Source organism: Apodemus sylvaticus, chromosome 9 (genome assembly GCF_947179515.1).
Source record: "Apodemus sylvaticus chromosome 9, mApoSyl1.1, whole genome shotgun sequence".
NCBI lineage: Eukaryota > Metazoa > Chordata > Mammalia > Rodentia > Muridae > Apodemus > Apodemus sylvaticus.
In genome coordinates, this window is record NC_067480.1 from 10,781,844 (window position 1) to 10,797,988 (window position 16,145).

Here is a 16,145-nt window from a genome sequence, read left to right on the forward strand (position 1 = left end):
GGAATTTAAGGGGATATACTGCTAGGCCAGGACTAATTATATAGGTTTTTGAAAGAATTGTCTCTCGTTGTAAATTCTAGAATTCTTTGTCACAGTGCAGTTTCATTGTTTGATTAAGTACAATGTAAAAGCCAGCCATGGACTGTAAAGTCACATACAATTATATAACAAGATCTATTAGATTTGTCTGTGTGAAGGTGCTAAGAAAATGCTGGGAGGGATTCTGCTTTTGTGGAAAAACAGTGAATGAGGTCTTTAAAGCCATTCCACTCTGAACACACTTGATCTACTCTGACCTCAGAAGCTAAGCTGGGTCAGCTCTGGTTAGTACTTGGACAGGAGACAATATCAAGTATTCATAATTTCTTACAATAGTTAAGATTCTTTGGAAGTGAACAACACTTACTTAATAAATACAATTTAGAACAAGAAGAAAGAAGTACATTGGCAGAAAGAAAGAGGGAGACTGGACCTGGCACACTTCCTCCAACATGGCTATGCCTCCTAATCCTTCTAATCCTTTTAAATAGAACCACTCCTTGGTGATTAAGCTTTCAAATACAAGCACCTCTAAAGGGCTATTCTTTTTTCAGCCCACCACACCTCCAAAATAAAAATAAAAAATTAATATAGTAAGCCTTGGAAAGGTCAAAACACAGGGTCTCCAGGTGGCCATGACTAATGCCAGTATCTTTTGGGAACTCCCAGAGGAGGTGGACTCCAGATTTAATTAAACCACCACTACAAGGGAGATTTATATGTGTGTGCCTGATACTGGAAACTTGGGTTTGGGGCACATGAAGAGAACCTCTGTTGACGGACCTCAAATTGGATCCCAGGCAGGTAAAACCCGTCAGTGTCCCTCACCTTTGCCTCCCCTAAACTCCTGGCGAAATCAGCTTCTTGTCTGCTCAGTGTGCCACAGGAGGAATTAGCTGACTTAGTCTCAGGTCTGTTCCTTCATTCCTTTCAGAATAATTACAGGCTGCTTCTTTCCTGTCCCATGATACTTATTATTAGCTAAAGCTAATTCATCAGCTGGATATAGGTGAAACACCTTTCACTATCTTTCTGGAAAAGCTTAGTAAATTGTTTGTCATTCTCCAGGCCAAGAAATGTTCTCCCTGTAAGTAAAAGTTTATTAGGTACCGTGAGAGGTCCTTGGGTTCAGCCATTTTCTGTCCCAGCTATAATTAGAAAGCTAGACAAATTATATCAACTCTGTGGGTAAAAGTCCACACAGATTCTCTTTTTAATAAATCCAATTTACTCTATTTGCTTGGTATTAACAACTGTTAATGTTCTGTCCAAATTCCTTTCCTTCCTTGTTGAAGAGAACTATATTGCCACAGCCAGTCCATACAAATGGATAGTTAATTACTCGGCAGGCGTCGAGGGCTGTGGGATTCATCACTGCATCGTGGAGGTAAATGCTGCCAATCATCAGCTTTCTCCAAACCACATAGTGTTATATAGTTTATGTACCAATGAATGATGGCAGAGTACCAAGAAGAAGATAAATGCTACCTAGACGTCAGAGGCTCATTAAATAGATCAGTCTGCCATCTTTCATCAGTAATTTCTAAACCTGGCAGTGGACCACAATCATTTGATGACACAGAAAAAAGAAATTTAAAAGACACAGCACCTATTGGCTAACCACTGAATCAGAATATTCCAGGCTAGGGAGCAGGGGGAAGGGGGATGAGTTAGGGGCTTTTCGGAGGGGAAACCAGGAAAGGGGATAACATTTGAAATGTAAATAAAAATAATATCAAAAAAAAAAAAGATTTTGCAGAACCTGGCGTCTATTAGATTCTGGAATGTACCCAAGAAAAATAATCCTGAAGTGTTAAATGCTCTTAAATGTTTAAAAAAAAAAAAAGTCTGTATTACTTTGTGAATATATCTCTGGGACCCAAACCCTGATAATGCTAACTTTGAAAGGTCAGTCCACATCCTAGCTTTCAAGAATAAGCTTTGTTTGTCTACCATTACCATGTCATACACTGTAATGAGCAGAGCCAGGACTGGCATCCATCCTGTCACATGATGTCTGCCCTATGCGTGCTCTGACCGTGGTATTTCTTCCTATTATGTATCATTTGGACTTTCACGACCATGACAAGGTACTTGTCATTGGTAACCTCATAGGAGGAGTGGCTAAGTGGGCTCCTGGCTTGGGACGTCTCAGCCACAGTCATTCAGCCTGCTACCATTCTGGGCCAGTGGTGAAGGGGAACATTGCGGAAGCAATGGGTGGCAGAATGGCCTGCTCATCTCGTGGTGGTCAGAGCCGGCGGGAGACCCAGTGAGTCCAGACAACATGCAGCCCCAGCAGTGTATCCCGGGCTGTCTGCTGTGAGTAGGCCCTACTCCTAACATTTGCAGACACATCCAAAGCACTGCCACCATCTGGGGACAAAGCCTTCTGAGTATGAGCTGTTTGGAGGGACCCCCTCATCTCTTCAGCACCGCATACACACCCTCTCTGTTGCATATATCTCTTATTCTTTTCATTTTCCTCTTGATTTTTTAGGCTTACAGTTTGGTCCCTATAATGGGATGCATAGGCCTTACTTCTGGATGTGGGGGTTACTGAAAGACATCAGAATGCAGATGTTCCAGAAAAATAAATAAATTAATGAATGAGACGAAATCAGAAACAAAAAGAAGACTGATAGTTTAATGTTCTGTGTTCTTCCAGTTCTCCACTAGACCACAGGATCTCAAGTTGAAAGGCGTTGGATTTCATGCTATTTTCTTTGATTTGCTAATGTCAGAGACATAACCATGAGAAAAATATAGCAAAATAACCCACATTCCGTGGGAGCCCAAGTCACAGATGCTCTGGCTGCAGTGAGGGGCCCTTAACCCAGCCACACTTCCACACTTAGAGGGAGTTTATGCTTCTGCTGCCAGACCCCAGGATTTGAGAGGCTGAATACGAACACTAGTAAGTGTGTTTGTCCTGAGCGCTCTAGGCTCAGCAGAACACCCACCAGTGGGAACGTAAGGCAGAGGGCTTTGGTTACATTCCAGTAAAACCCAGGGAACTACGATGGCCACAACCCTTTGAACTTCTGTCATCTCCCCAAAGACACTTGCAGTCAGCAAAGTGGCTGATATCCCTAAACTATCCAGTTAGTGTCTTAAAAGCAGAATGGTGAATCTAAGTCTGCAGGATAATAGAACCCCTTCTGGTTGCATGTAATTGCAGCGTACATTTATAGGTAAGTAGGTTATAGAATGCTAACAGGCAAGGTCTTTGTGCTGTGTGGTGATGGGTAGAGATGACCAAGGCTGGTCTATACCCACTCTGGAACTTATATGGAGTCGGGGAAACCAGTGTATCCCTGCAACATATGGCTACTTAGACACCCATGGAGATGAAAAACAACCTGGTAGAAATCCATATAAGATTTTTTAAGTCTAAATGGTATGTTTTTTCTATTATTTATTTATTTTAAAATAACACACACACACACTTGAGAGCTCTATATATCTGTCTGTCTATCTCTCCCTCCATCCTCACCCCCTCTCTCTCAAAAGAAAGATCTCCTCTTGGCCTTATTATTACCAACTTGTTTATCTAAAAGGAGGGAAAGTAGATGAAGAAGTGTCAGTAACACTTGCTTCTCCATCTTAGGATTCCAAGTCTTGAAGTCAGAGGCTGCGGGTCCTTGTATCGGCCCGCCTCAGGGCATGGATACAGGGAAGGGAAATGTGGGGAGTTTGACTGCACTTAGTGCACCTGAGACGCTGCCCCAGGTGTGGGAAAGGCGAAGCTGGTGTGCCTTGAATTTTGGGTCCCCAGTCACCGCTGGAGAACGGCATAGAGAAGTTGGGAGTGTGGGAGGTCCACAGCCCCGTGACAGGACTGGGGGCTCCCCTACTCCTGGACATCTAGGCATCATTGAGTCGCTAGGAATTGGGAGCAGAGTCTGGGGGGTGGGCATGGGTTGAGGACAGCATCTGGCCCAGGGATGGGCGAGGAAAGGGGAGTTATGGCTTAGCTCAGTAATTGTCCTTAGCTTTGTGTTGGTGTGACTGGAAGCTCAGAGAAGCCTTCTGCAGGAGAATTAAGCTGAGGCTTGATAGTCAGTGCCTTCTCTGTGGTTCCCCTTGGTAGATCTTGATGAAAGAGACAGTGGCTCTTTCCCCTATGTGGGAAGTGTGGCACACGTTCCAGGCCAGGAATCTGACAGGGAGGAGGGAGACTCCTACCATCTCAGGTGTGAGTTTTCAGGGTCTCAACACACACTGCCCACCAAGCTTCCTGACATGGTTTGACTATCCCACAGGAGGCCATTGCAGGCCTGCTCCCTGTGCAAGCCAGGCTGGTGCTTTTTGCCACTCTGAACTCAGTCATAGCTATGTAAAATCAACAGCCTGAGGTGAAGCATCTTTAAAATCCGAGAAGATTCTGTCTTCAGATTCCAGCGTTAGCCACAGTTGTCGGGATTCATATAATTCATATTCTTATTATATGAATTTAGCCCTTGATTTGCAGAAATCTCATGTCTTTAAGCATCTTCCAAAGCTCTGGAATGTTCTTCACATCCCTCCTTACCTTCCTGCATTTACCTTGCTGCTTAAGGATTCATATTTCTGACACAAGAAAAAGCACATTATCCTGGCATATTCCTTCAGATTCTTCGAAAATTATTTCTTACTTAGAAGACTATTCTTTTGTGAAGCCTAATCATTTAAAAATCACCTATCCTCAGTGCAGCAGTGTAGGGGAATATCAGGACAGGTAAGTGGGAAGGGGTGGATTGTGGAAAAGGGGGAGGGAAGAGGGCTTATGGGACTTCTGGGGGGGCAGGATCCAGGAAAGGGGAAATCATTTGAAATGTAAATAAAGAATATATCGAATAAAAAAATTTAGGTGATAAAACAAACAAAAAATAAAAGTCACCTATCTACCTTCCCTTCCTCACTTACTAACCTGTTGGATATCCATGCATATTTGTTGCATTGTTCTGCTAAAAACCGAAATGTCTAATATCACAATAAGATGCACAAAACTGTCCCCCCCCAGGGGGCTGAGAACCTTCACCCCCTGCTTCATGCTCCCTAGAGTGCTAGGCATGCATGCTGATTACGTAGCATCAACAGCATGAAGGAACTAGAACCTGTGGCATGCTGGTGGCATGTAAAACAGCATGGTGACACTGGAAGCCTTTTTGGGACTCAAACACATTGAGCTAGAGATTCCACTCCTATATATGTATTTCTTGAGTGAGATGAAAGTATTTGTCCGCAGAAAAGTGTAACTGCTGATGTTCCCAGCTGTGTGCTGTGTAATAGCCCCCAGTGTCCATCCCCAGTGCCCCTGAGAGAGTGGAGTATCATACAGCACTGAGGACGAGCCTGTCACCTCACCACTGTACACAGCTCTGTGGCCACACCTCCCAAACATAATACCATCCATCCGTCATCTACTCCTGTCTCTATAAGTTCTTTTTTTTTAATTTTTTTATTCGATATAATTTATTTACATTTCAAATGATTTCCCCTTTTCTAGCCCCCCACTCCCCGAAAGTCCCGTAAGCCCCCTTCTCTTCCCCTGTCCTCCCTCCCACCCCTTCCCCCTTCCCTTCCCCGTTCTGGTTTTGCTGAATACTGTTTCACTGAGTCTTTCCAGAACCAGGGGCCACTCCTCCTTTCTTCTTGTACCTCATTTGATGTGTGGATTATGTTTTGGGTATTCCAGTTTTCTAGGTTAATATCCACTTATGAGTGAGTGCATACCATGATTCACCCTTTGAGTCTGGGTTACCTCACTTAGTATGATGTTCTCTAGCTCCATCCATTTGCCTAAGAATTTCATGAATTCATTGTTTCTAATGGCTGAATAGTACTCCATTGTGTATATATGCCACATTTTTTGCATCCACTCTTCTGTTGAGGGATACCTGGGTTCTTTCTAGCATCTGGCAATTATAAATAGGGCTGCTATGAACATAGTAGAGCATGTATCCTTATTACATGGTGGGGAATCCTCTGGGTATATGCCCAGGAGTGGTATAGCAGGATCTTCTGGAAGTGAGGTGCCCAGTTTTCGGAGGAACCGCCAGACTGATTTCCAGAGTGGTTGTACCAATTTGCAACCCCACCAGCAGTGGAGGAGTGTTCCTCTTTCTCCACACCCTCTCCAAAACCTGCTGTCTCCTGAATTTTTAATCTTAACCATTCTGACTGGTGTAAGATGAAATCTCAGGGTTGTTTTGATTTGCATTTCCCTAATGACTAATGAAGTTGAGCATTTTTTAAGATGCTTCTCTGCCATCCCAAGTTCTTCAGGTGAGAATTCTTTGTTTAACTCTGTACCCCATTTTTAATAGGGTTTTTTGGTTTTCTGGAGTCTAACTTCTTGAGTTCTTTGTATATATTGGATATTAGCCCTCTATCTGATATAGGATTGGTGAAGATCTTTTCCCAATTTGTTGGTTGCCGATTTGTCCTCTTGATGGTGTCCTTTGCCTTACAGAAACTTTGTAATTTTATGAGGTCCCATTTGTCAATTCTTGCTCTTAGAGCATACGCTATTGGTGTTTTGTTCAGAAACTTTCTCCCTGTACCGATGTCCTCAAGGGTCTTCCCCAGTTTCTTTTCTATTAGCTTCAGAGTGTCTGGCTTTATGTGGAGGTCCTTGATCCATTTGGATTTGAGCTTAGTACAAGGAGACAAGGATGGATCAATTCGCATTCTTCTGCATGCTGACCTCCAGTTGAACCAGCACCATTTGTTGAAAAGGCTATCTTTTTTCCATTGGATGTTTTCAGCCTCTTTGTTGAGGATCAAGTGGCCATAGGTGTGTGGGTTCATTTCTGGATCTTCAATCCTGTTCCATTGATCCTCCTGCCTGTCACTGTACCAATACCATGCAGTTTTTAACACTATTGCTCTGTAGTATTGCTTGAGGTCAGGGATACTGATTCCCCCAGATTTTCTTTTGTTGCTGAGAATAGTTTTAGCTATCCTGGGTTTTTTGTTGTTCCAGATGAATTTGATAATTGCTCTTTCTAACTCTGTGAAGAATTGAGTTGGGATTTTGATGGGTATTGCATTTCTATAAGTTCTTAAAGCGGTCAGTCCATGGTTGGAAGCCAGGCTGACCCTTCACCCAGCTGAAAAGTGGAAGGGAAAAGGAGGGGCATGAAGCATCCTGTCATGTCGTTTCTATGTGCAGCTTTCTGTATTTGCTTTCTACCTATGAAAAGTAATTTAATTTTATCTCCAGAGATGCAGGGTTCCTATGAAGGTATAGTCCAAACTCAAAGTGTTTACAGCCTATTTAAAGGACGACAAGTTTAATAATATACAATTGTAAGGTGGAGAAAACCTATTACATCCTGTGTTTGAAAATAAATGGAAGTATGAATGAATAGATTAGAGAGAGAGATACACATGTAAGTTATAGAATACAAATATATATATTTATATTAATACATTATATTTATTGGAGAGAGAGGGAAAGAGGGGGGAGAGAGATTCTCTTTACAAAAACAGAATCAGGAAAACTTGTCATAGAATGTAGTCAGTATCTGCTAAACTGCACGTATTCAGACTAGTGTTTCTAAAGTGCATGTAATAAAACCATAGCATTGTATAAAGTACACAAGACATAAGGACATTAGAAAGTGTTGGGTCATAAGCAGGTAGCTGCCACATTGTTTGAACGTGGTAGAACATGGGTGCTATTTAGATCTGCCAAAGTGAGTGCTTTGTTTGTAGTTGTCTGACTTTGCCAGAGTTGTAGGTCAGTCCATCCAGTGGGTCTCCGCCCTCAGCCGCACACCAGGATCCAAGGAGCTGTTACAACTTCTAAGCAAGACCCTCCAGGGGTGGCACTTGGGCATCTGTGCTTTGAACAGGAGCCTGTGATTCTCCTGAGCAGCCAGGACGAACTCTAGTCCCTGTGGGTGGGAGAGTCTTCTCGGGGGCCATCAACACAACAACAAATGTCTCTGAAAGTGTCATTTCTTTGTCTTTGTAGCCTCTTCGACTTCTACAGAGACAAGTCGTTTTTCATATTTATCTCTTTGTAAGCGTGCCAAGAAATTTCTTTACAAATGGCTTTTATCCAAGTATGATATGAAAGAAGTTAATCCTGCTGCTCAATTTTAACCCTTAGCCTTTCAAGCACTAGGACATTTCTGATTCCATTGTGAGCACCCAGCTCCACGGTGGGAGATGGAGTCACGAAGGACAGGGCAGCATCCGAGGGCACTCGTTAATGTGCGTGCGTGCGTGCGTGCGTGCGTGCGTGCGTGGCTCATCCTCCCGCGAGGGAACAGGTATTGTTAGTCCTAACAAGTATATTTCAGAGCTTCCACTGGGGAAACAACACCAGTTTCTCTTCAAGTTTCAGTTCAATGCTCAGTTCATTAATTTGTGTTTATTTGCTCATTTGTCCATGCCTTAAGTTATTATTTTGAAACAATGTTAATTTCATAAAACTCTTAGAAAAATAGTAGAAATCTCATTTACTATCCACCCAGATACCCCCAATGTTGACAACAGATATAACTGTAATAAAATTAGCAGATCTTATTACAATTAATGGAAATTAGCATTGAAAGGATAATATTAACTTAAGCTATATATCTTGCCAAAATCTTTCTGGGATTTCTAATGAGTTATTTATTTTATGTGCATTTGTGTTTTGCCTGTGTGTGTGCTGTGTGAAGGTGTCAGATCCCCGGAGCCAGAGTTAACAGTGGCAGTTATGATCGGCCACGTGGGTGCTGGCAATGGGACCTAGGTTCTGGGTAAGAGCAGCCGGCATTCTTAATTGCTGAGTCATCCCTCTAGCCTCCAGTCTTACTGTTTTTAAAGCTAATCTCCACACCAGTCTCATATTCTGTGTTGTATTTAGTTGTCATATAATCCTTAGTCTCCTGGTTTGTGACAGGGTGCTCATTTTCACTGTTTGTCTGAAGTTCTCCTGCCCTGACCGTTTCTGATAAGTAGTGCTGAGCTGATTTGTAAAATGTTTCTCATTCGAGTTTATACGATGTGATGTTCATTTTTGTTGATAGTATTATTATTATTATTATTATTACTAATTATTGTGTGATGTGGGGATGGTGTATGCATACCACAGCACACATGTGGAGGTCAGGCCAGACTGTGTGGAGTTGATTCTTTTCCCTTGCCTTTACATGGGCTTCAGGAAACAAACTCAGATCACCAGGTTACAGCTCAAGCTCCCTTCCTTGCTGAGCCTACACCAGCCTACGTGTGATGTTTTCTCATGATGAGACAGAGTTTACTCCTTTTTTCAGGAATACTACAAAAATGATAAGGGGGCAAAATATATCTATGCCGTGTGTACCTAAAGTTGATGACTGGTTAAGGAGTGTCTTCTGGATCTACCCGCTGCAACATTAGTTCTCCCTCTGCAGACAAGGGCTGCCTTTGCCACTACCCCGGCACACCGCTCCCTTCCACAGTGTAACTGACTGGTTGGTGTTTCTCTCAGCACACCGTGCCCACGGCTGTTGCTATATAGTCTTTGCCTAATTGTGCTTCTTCGTCTCTCATTCCATCTACATTATTTAGATGTAATTCTTCTGTAGGAGCGGACTGTTCATCGAGGCCTGTTGATTCATTTGTTTGTGTCTGTATGGATCTACCGAGTTTTTTTTTTTTTTTTTTTTTTTTTTTGTGGTCGCCTTGTTCCACTGGAGTTCTCCCTAGATCCTTCGGCTCTACCGCCATGCTCTTTAAAACTCCTTCTGCTCTGACGTCATAAGATGCTCCACACCTGGGTTTCTCTCCCCACTTTCTGTAGGAAACCCTTTCCAGCAAGCTCCGATTCCTCTTACTGGTGAATGGCATCTCGACATATCCAAGTAGGAACTGCTCCTAAACCCTCTCAGCAGGAGCTGCCAGGGGTGTGCGCATGTGTGCCAAGCCACACGTACTCACCCGCCATGTTGATTATCTATTCTGAGAACTTGTATTCATTCTAATAACTCGGATCCCAGTTCAGTACAAGGAGGCTCCTTATAAAAGTCTTCCAACTGTCCATATTTCTAACTTCTTCAGCAGTGAAAAGACCAGACCGCCTATCGTAATTTACACCCCTAGCTCACACAAGCACTAGCTACTGTATTGCTAGCTCACGGTCTTAACGTCCAGTCAAAATGACATTTCCAAAGCAGATTATTTCTTAACCCCCATCCCGCTTCCTGTAGCCATGTGATTCACCTGGGTTATGCAGCTCATTTTCAGTCCAGTCAGATTCATTTGTGACTGTGCTCTTCCTTGAGTCCTCCATATTGATTATTCTTTTGGAAATGATGTAAAGCAGGACAGTAGTTGAGAAAATCAAAGCTCCAAAGACAGGTATTCTGATCAGTGACCTTTCTGCCTCAGACCCCACCTACCTCTCACGTTAGCCTTTCCTCTTACGGTCTGCCTTTGCACAGATAAGCAGGTCCGTGCGCTTTTTATCCCCTTTTCTAGTATGTGGGAGGTGGTGGAACATGCGCACATTGCTTCTCTTTGCCTTGTCCATTTCCTGGCTCCAGGAAGCCAGGATGCCGTAGTCTCTGCTCATCTTTCCTTTCTTCAGTATCAGTCAGTGGGAATGAATACCATGGCCTAGTCACTCCTCCCTGTGCACGCATCTAGGCACTTTCCTGGTTTTCACTGACAATCAGTGCTCCAATAAATACACTCACACATACTTTTCTGTTATTCGACCTGTATTTTCACACTAGAACCCTGGAAGTGGAATTTCTTGGTCAAAATTACATGCGTATGGACTTGAGTCCAGCAGCCGTTCTGTCTCCTGACAGTGTGTCTCTGGGAATGACTCTGAGGAGGCTCATGCTTAGTCTAGACCAACATAAAAATTACTGAGCAACTCTTATTAATTTAGTGTGTGTGTGTGTGTTTAGAACGTTTAGTTGCATTTAGCACATTTAAAAAAGTGTATTGAAATTGCCTTGGAATTAGGAGGTACCGTTGCTTTTTCTTTCAAGGCTGGGCAAATGCTGTAGCCATATGTCAACAGCCTCTGATGTCGGCAGCAATCACATATTTACATTTAAAAGCCTACGAGCACAGGTACAATTTACAAATTGTGATCTCCAGAAGAGAGTGGGCTGTTCAAGGGCTTCAGTCATGGCACGGGCCGGAGCACTTCTGTAACACTCATTCACCCAGAGCCTTTCTTTGTCTGACCTCTTGAAGTTCTTTTATTTTGTGGCACTGGGGATAGAACCTAGAGCCCCAACCACACCAGGCAGGATGTCACCACTGAACTATATCCTTAGCCTTTTCAGTTCTGAGTTAGACTCTCCCAGTGTTGTCCAGGCTAGCCTTGAACCAGCCCTGTAGCCAGGCTAACGTGAGCTTACGACGCTCCTGCCTCAGCCTCTGAAGCAGCTTGTGTCTCAAGCCCACAGCACCAGGCTCCGCCCAGGCCTTTCTATTTTATCAACTGCTCACTAGTGTGGTTGGCAGAAACAGCAAACCAACTCTGACATTTATGACGGCAAAAGTCCTTTACGTGCACTATCTCATCTGAACCTGTGAGGTAGGTGAGACATCCAGTCAGTATCCCTATTATCTGGATGAAGAAGCTGTGTCTCACACAAGGTAAATATCACCCTGAGGTCAGGCACCTACTAAATGCAGCGGCTAGAGCTGACCCCGAAGTTATATTACATTACAGTTTCACAGCTAGTTCATTAGCAACAAATGAAGAAGTTGCTAGAGGCACTATATATTTCAAGAGAGAGAAATTATTTTATATACGTTTTGTTACCAAAATTTCCCATTAAGTTAATGCTATCAACACAGACTAAATGCTTGGCCATCCATAAACTGCAATATTTAGGTCTTGAGTTAGTGATGAAAAGAGCAGGCACCATCACCTCCTGCCCAGGGGAAGCTGATCGTGGCCTGGACGGAGGTTTGCACCCCTTTGTTAGAGTCAGCCTTTGTGAACTACTTAGCCTGAGTTATTTTTCCATGGAGTGCTTCCTGTTCTGCAGGGGTACTTGGGGATTAAGGAGAATTTCATCAAGAACTTCCGAAGGCCAGCTCATACCCCAAGCATCATTATTTCCTATAGCTGTCAGTTTACTTTTGAGAATACCCATCACAGTTTAGAATTCAATTTACCTCCATGTTTGTTTTGTAACTGTCTCTAGACTGCAGCCTGATGGTGCAGAGGACTCTGCTCTGCTGGTCTGCGTGCTGGACCTGGCCCAGCATAGGTCACCATTCATGGATGTTGCCACAGTGACTCTTGCCACATCTTTGAGTTAATTCATACTTGAGCCACATAGAATGGCCTGCCTACCGCATCTCTACCCTCCCCTGCCACGCCCCACCATGCATACCACACCCTCCATACCATCACAGGTTGCTTCCCCATCCAGCCAACTTGCCACTGAGCCTTTGTTTCTTCAGAGAACTCTCTGTTGCCTCCAGGACTTGGCTTAGTTCTTCTGTGAAGGCTTCCTTGTCAGACTTCCACAGAGTGGGCTGGTGCAGTGGACTCTTGCGTATTTATAGCATGTCTAAGAACCCACTCTGTTCCAGGCCTGGGCTGGGTACTAGGTACTGCAGTGAACTTAGTGGGAGGGGTCGGTCATTAAGTAAGTAAATGCTCTATACCCAGGGAAACAAATGGTGGCCTTTCATTATGTCCGGGCAGTGAGAAGGACATGGGGATAGAATGGGATGGGGAAAGAACATGGTCTTGTGACCGTTTCCTGAGCTGTTCCGTCACATCCCCCTCACCTCCAGTTCTGCCAGCCGTGAGCCCCGTGAATGTCTGTAACCCCAGCACCTAGGCTCGGGATGTCACAGCACAGTTCCACCGCCGGGATGCAGCCTGTCAGTGATGCCATGCCCTGTGGTGTGCAGTTCTGATTAGTAGACGGACTGGGTACTGACTCCCATCTTAAAATCTTGTTCCCACCTTTACTGTTTCAAAACCATGTGGACATTATTCGATCGCTCTATGACTTGATCTCTGGATCTTTAAGGAACCTATGAAGGCTAAATCAGACACGTAACCAGAATGCCTTAGTCCAGAACCTGATTCATGGAAGATAGTCTTTGGCTCTTGGTAGAAAATGCTTTAGCACTCGTGAGGCTCACTGAGAAAATGAGCTGTGTTGGGAATAATGAAGCTAAGGCCTAGCTGCAGGAGACAGGGAGGCCAGAGCTAAAACTGTGTGCCCTGGGGTGAGAGAAAGGGGGGAGGGAGGGAAAGAGAGAGTGAGAGAGGGGGGAGAGGGAGGGAGAGGGGGAGAGAGAGAGCGTGCGCGCAAAGGAAGACTCCAGACACAAGTCACTCCAGAACCAGGTCTGTGGCTCCCATAGACGCCTCGTTTGCTCATATGACGGCCTGGAAAAGTGTCTCATGTCATTTATTTAGCTTTTCCCAAATAGCCCAGGATGTTCATGTTAGTCTTAAGTCTCGGTAACACAGCTGTCCACAGTCTACTGACCTCGGGCCTCCCTGTGACTTGTACATTTTCATCTTCTAAGCCCCACATAAAAACATGTCAGACTGGAAGGGATCTCCTTTATGCACCCCTGCCTCCCTTACCATAGCCAGCCTTGAGGATATTCTAACAAGGCCAATACCAGATTGAATAACAGTCTTCTCCCGCCAGAGACAGCAGTGGGATTAGCGTGGGGCCATGTGTCTGCCCCCTGCTACTGTTACATGCTTGCAATCCAATTTGAAGGTGTTAAATGAACACTAGCAGTAAGAGGAACTTAAGGAAAAAATCTCTGTGGCATTTTTAATTGAGAACATGGACAGTGATAGTTGTTTTACAAACATTAAATATCTGGATTCCAGTGAATATTTTGTTACAGGAACCCGTGGGCATGGGGACAATAGTTTTAAAAAAAAATATGGAGGTGGTTATCAGAGATTGTGCCAAGTGATGTTTCCTGAGTTATATTTATATACATGAGAAAGTCATTCTGCCTTTCTAAATGAAGTTAGCATAGTTTTTAAAAAATACCCCCTACCCCCTACCTTTACTGTTCCAGGAAAAAACAAAAACAAAAACAAATAAACAAAAACCATGTCATGAGAACACAGGACTGGCAAGCACTCTCTCTCCTGTCTAGTGTGTGGCAGTGTTGTCACAGTTTACATCACAGGTCAGTGCTTCACAACATTATTCGAGCTGCAGGTATCAGAAGCCATTTCTTATGCTTCATAAACGTTAGAGCCACACTCACATATCCAACCGCAGAAGTCCCCAGAGAACAGCCCTGTGTGCTGGCTGGTGGCGGCTGCAGGGTTTGGAGCTTTGAAGGGATAACTAAAGCAACTTCTGAGATTATAGCCCAAGCATCTGCATTTAAGTATTGACACAGTGATAAGGCATCGAGAACACCAGAGATGATGTTGTGGTTTTCAGATGGCAAGCTCAGTTTATGTATTAATTGAAGATTTCTGATATGGCAAGGAAATTCACCATAACAAATCCATTCCCATTACTGCTCTTTGGCCTGGCACTGATTAAGTTCAACTGTACATATAATGTCCTCTTGATTCCCAACAGCCCCAAGAAGAACTAATAGGAAAAATATTGTGTGCTCTTACGTTTTACAGGTTGTGTGCAGATGGAAAAAATTATACTGATGTATAAAGAAATTTGCATGCACTATGACACACCTCAAATGGTGTTTATGTGCCGTATTTTTTCTTTTAAGAATTATTAGCGATACCTTGAATAAAACTTGGCTAGCACTTGGGCCTTTACAGCGCCCATCTATAATTCACTTGTGTCTATTCCTCCTGCAGATCTGAATGCCTGAAAGTATATGCAACCTTGACATGAGTAAACTGATGAGAGACTGTGTCCAATGAAAGGGAAATTACGGGATGATTATTCACCTCACGCAAGGGTTTGTCATAGGGCAAGCCTTCCTAAAGCATTTCCAATTTAATTTAGTTTATGAAACATTCATTTGCACACAGCATTTCAGGAACCAGTTTCATTAGGAAATGAGCTCAGTGATCAGCTAGAGGTCCCTTACCCTGCTAACGCCAACGCTCTTTCTCCTTTCCCCCTGCAGCACTGATAGCCATTGGCCGATACAGTGTGACCATAGAGACTGTGGACGTCGGATGGTGTAAAGAAATCACGGATCAAGGAGCCACCTTGATTGCACAGAGCAGCAAGTCCCTGCGATACTTGGGCCTGATGAGATGTGACAAAGTAAGACGAACCCGTTTGTTTTCTGCATCTACTTGCTGTAGCAAATAGTTCAACAGCACATCCTCTACCTGCACTGTGCCCTCTGTGCACACCATCAGCCTTGCACACCCATGCACACAGTCAGCCATGCACACCCATGCACACAGTCAGCCATGCACACCCATGCACACCACTAGCCATGCATCCCCCCATTCCCACCCCCCCATCTCTTAAAGTAATCTGGAATTATTTTTGTATTTCTCGTCAATAATGGATGTTTGTACTTAAGAGCAAAAAGACAGACACACAGTGTCATGGTGGAATGTAGCTTCTTGTTCCTACATCCACAGAGCAGAGTTTAAAAGGCTGCAAGCAAACTGCTCTAGAGGTGTAGGGTCTGACAAGAGAGTTCTAGATTTTAAATTCCCTGCGAGAGTGAAGTGTCACTTTGGCTTTTCATACGTATTCCCTCGTTTCTCCATCTTCATCTACTCCAGCCTTGGGAGGTAAGAGGCAGCAGCATGTGTCCCCTGCACACACGGTCTCTCCTGTCAAGTGTGAAATGGCCCCAGAGGCCCAGCCGCTGGCCCATGGAGCAGCTGGCCGAGATTGAGCGTGAGTGTAGGATTGGCTCTGCAGGAAGGTTGAATGTGAAGACAGACTGTCTGTACAGACCCTGGGTAGATGTTTTCTCCTCTGCAGCTTCCACATTTTCCCCATAACAAATCAAAGAATAAGTTCTTTGTTTGCATTGCAAAAGTGAGAAAACGGAGGTTGAGAACTCAGACACCTGCAGATGGCTGCCCACCCAACATCCCTGGACTCTGATTCCAACGTCTCTTGCACAGTGCCACTCAGTGCCGAGGCTGCCGTTAGCCAGGGTGTACGTTGAGGTATACGCTAACAAAATGCTCTCACCTTATTCCAGTATACCTGTCT

The 16,145-nt window shown here is 44.1% G+C and overlaps 1 protein-coding gene across 1 annotated transcript in view; it reads left to right on the top strand.

Annotated features, from left to right (window-relative positions):
- The window catches only part of Fbxl17 (F-box and leucine rich repeat protein 17), a 439,437-nt gene that overhangs the window by 404,168 nt on the left and 19,124 nt on the right, over window positions 1-16,145 (top strand). The window contains exon 8 of the mRNA XM_052193248.1: window positions 15,085-15,227. Coding sequence (XP_052049208.1) covers window positions 15,085-15,227 — 143 coding nt within the window. The remainder of the gene's footprint in view (window positions 1-15,084; window positions 15,228-16,145) is intronic.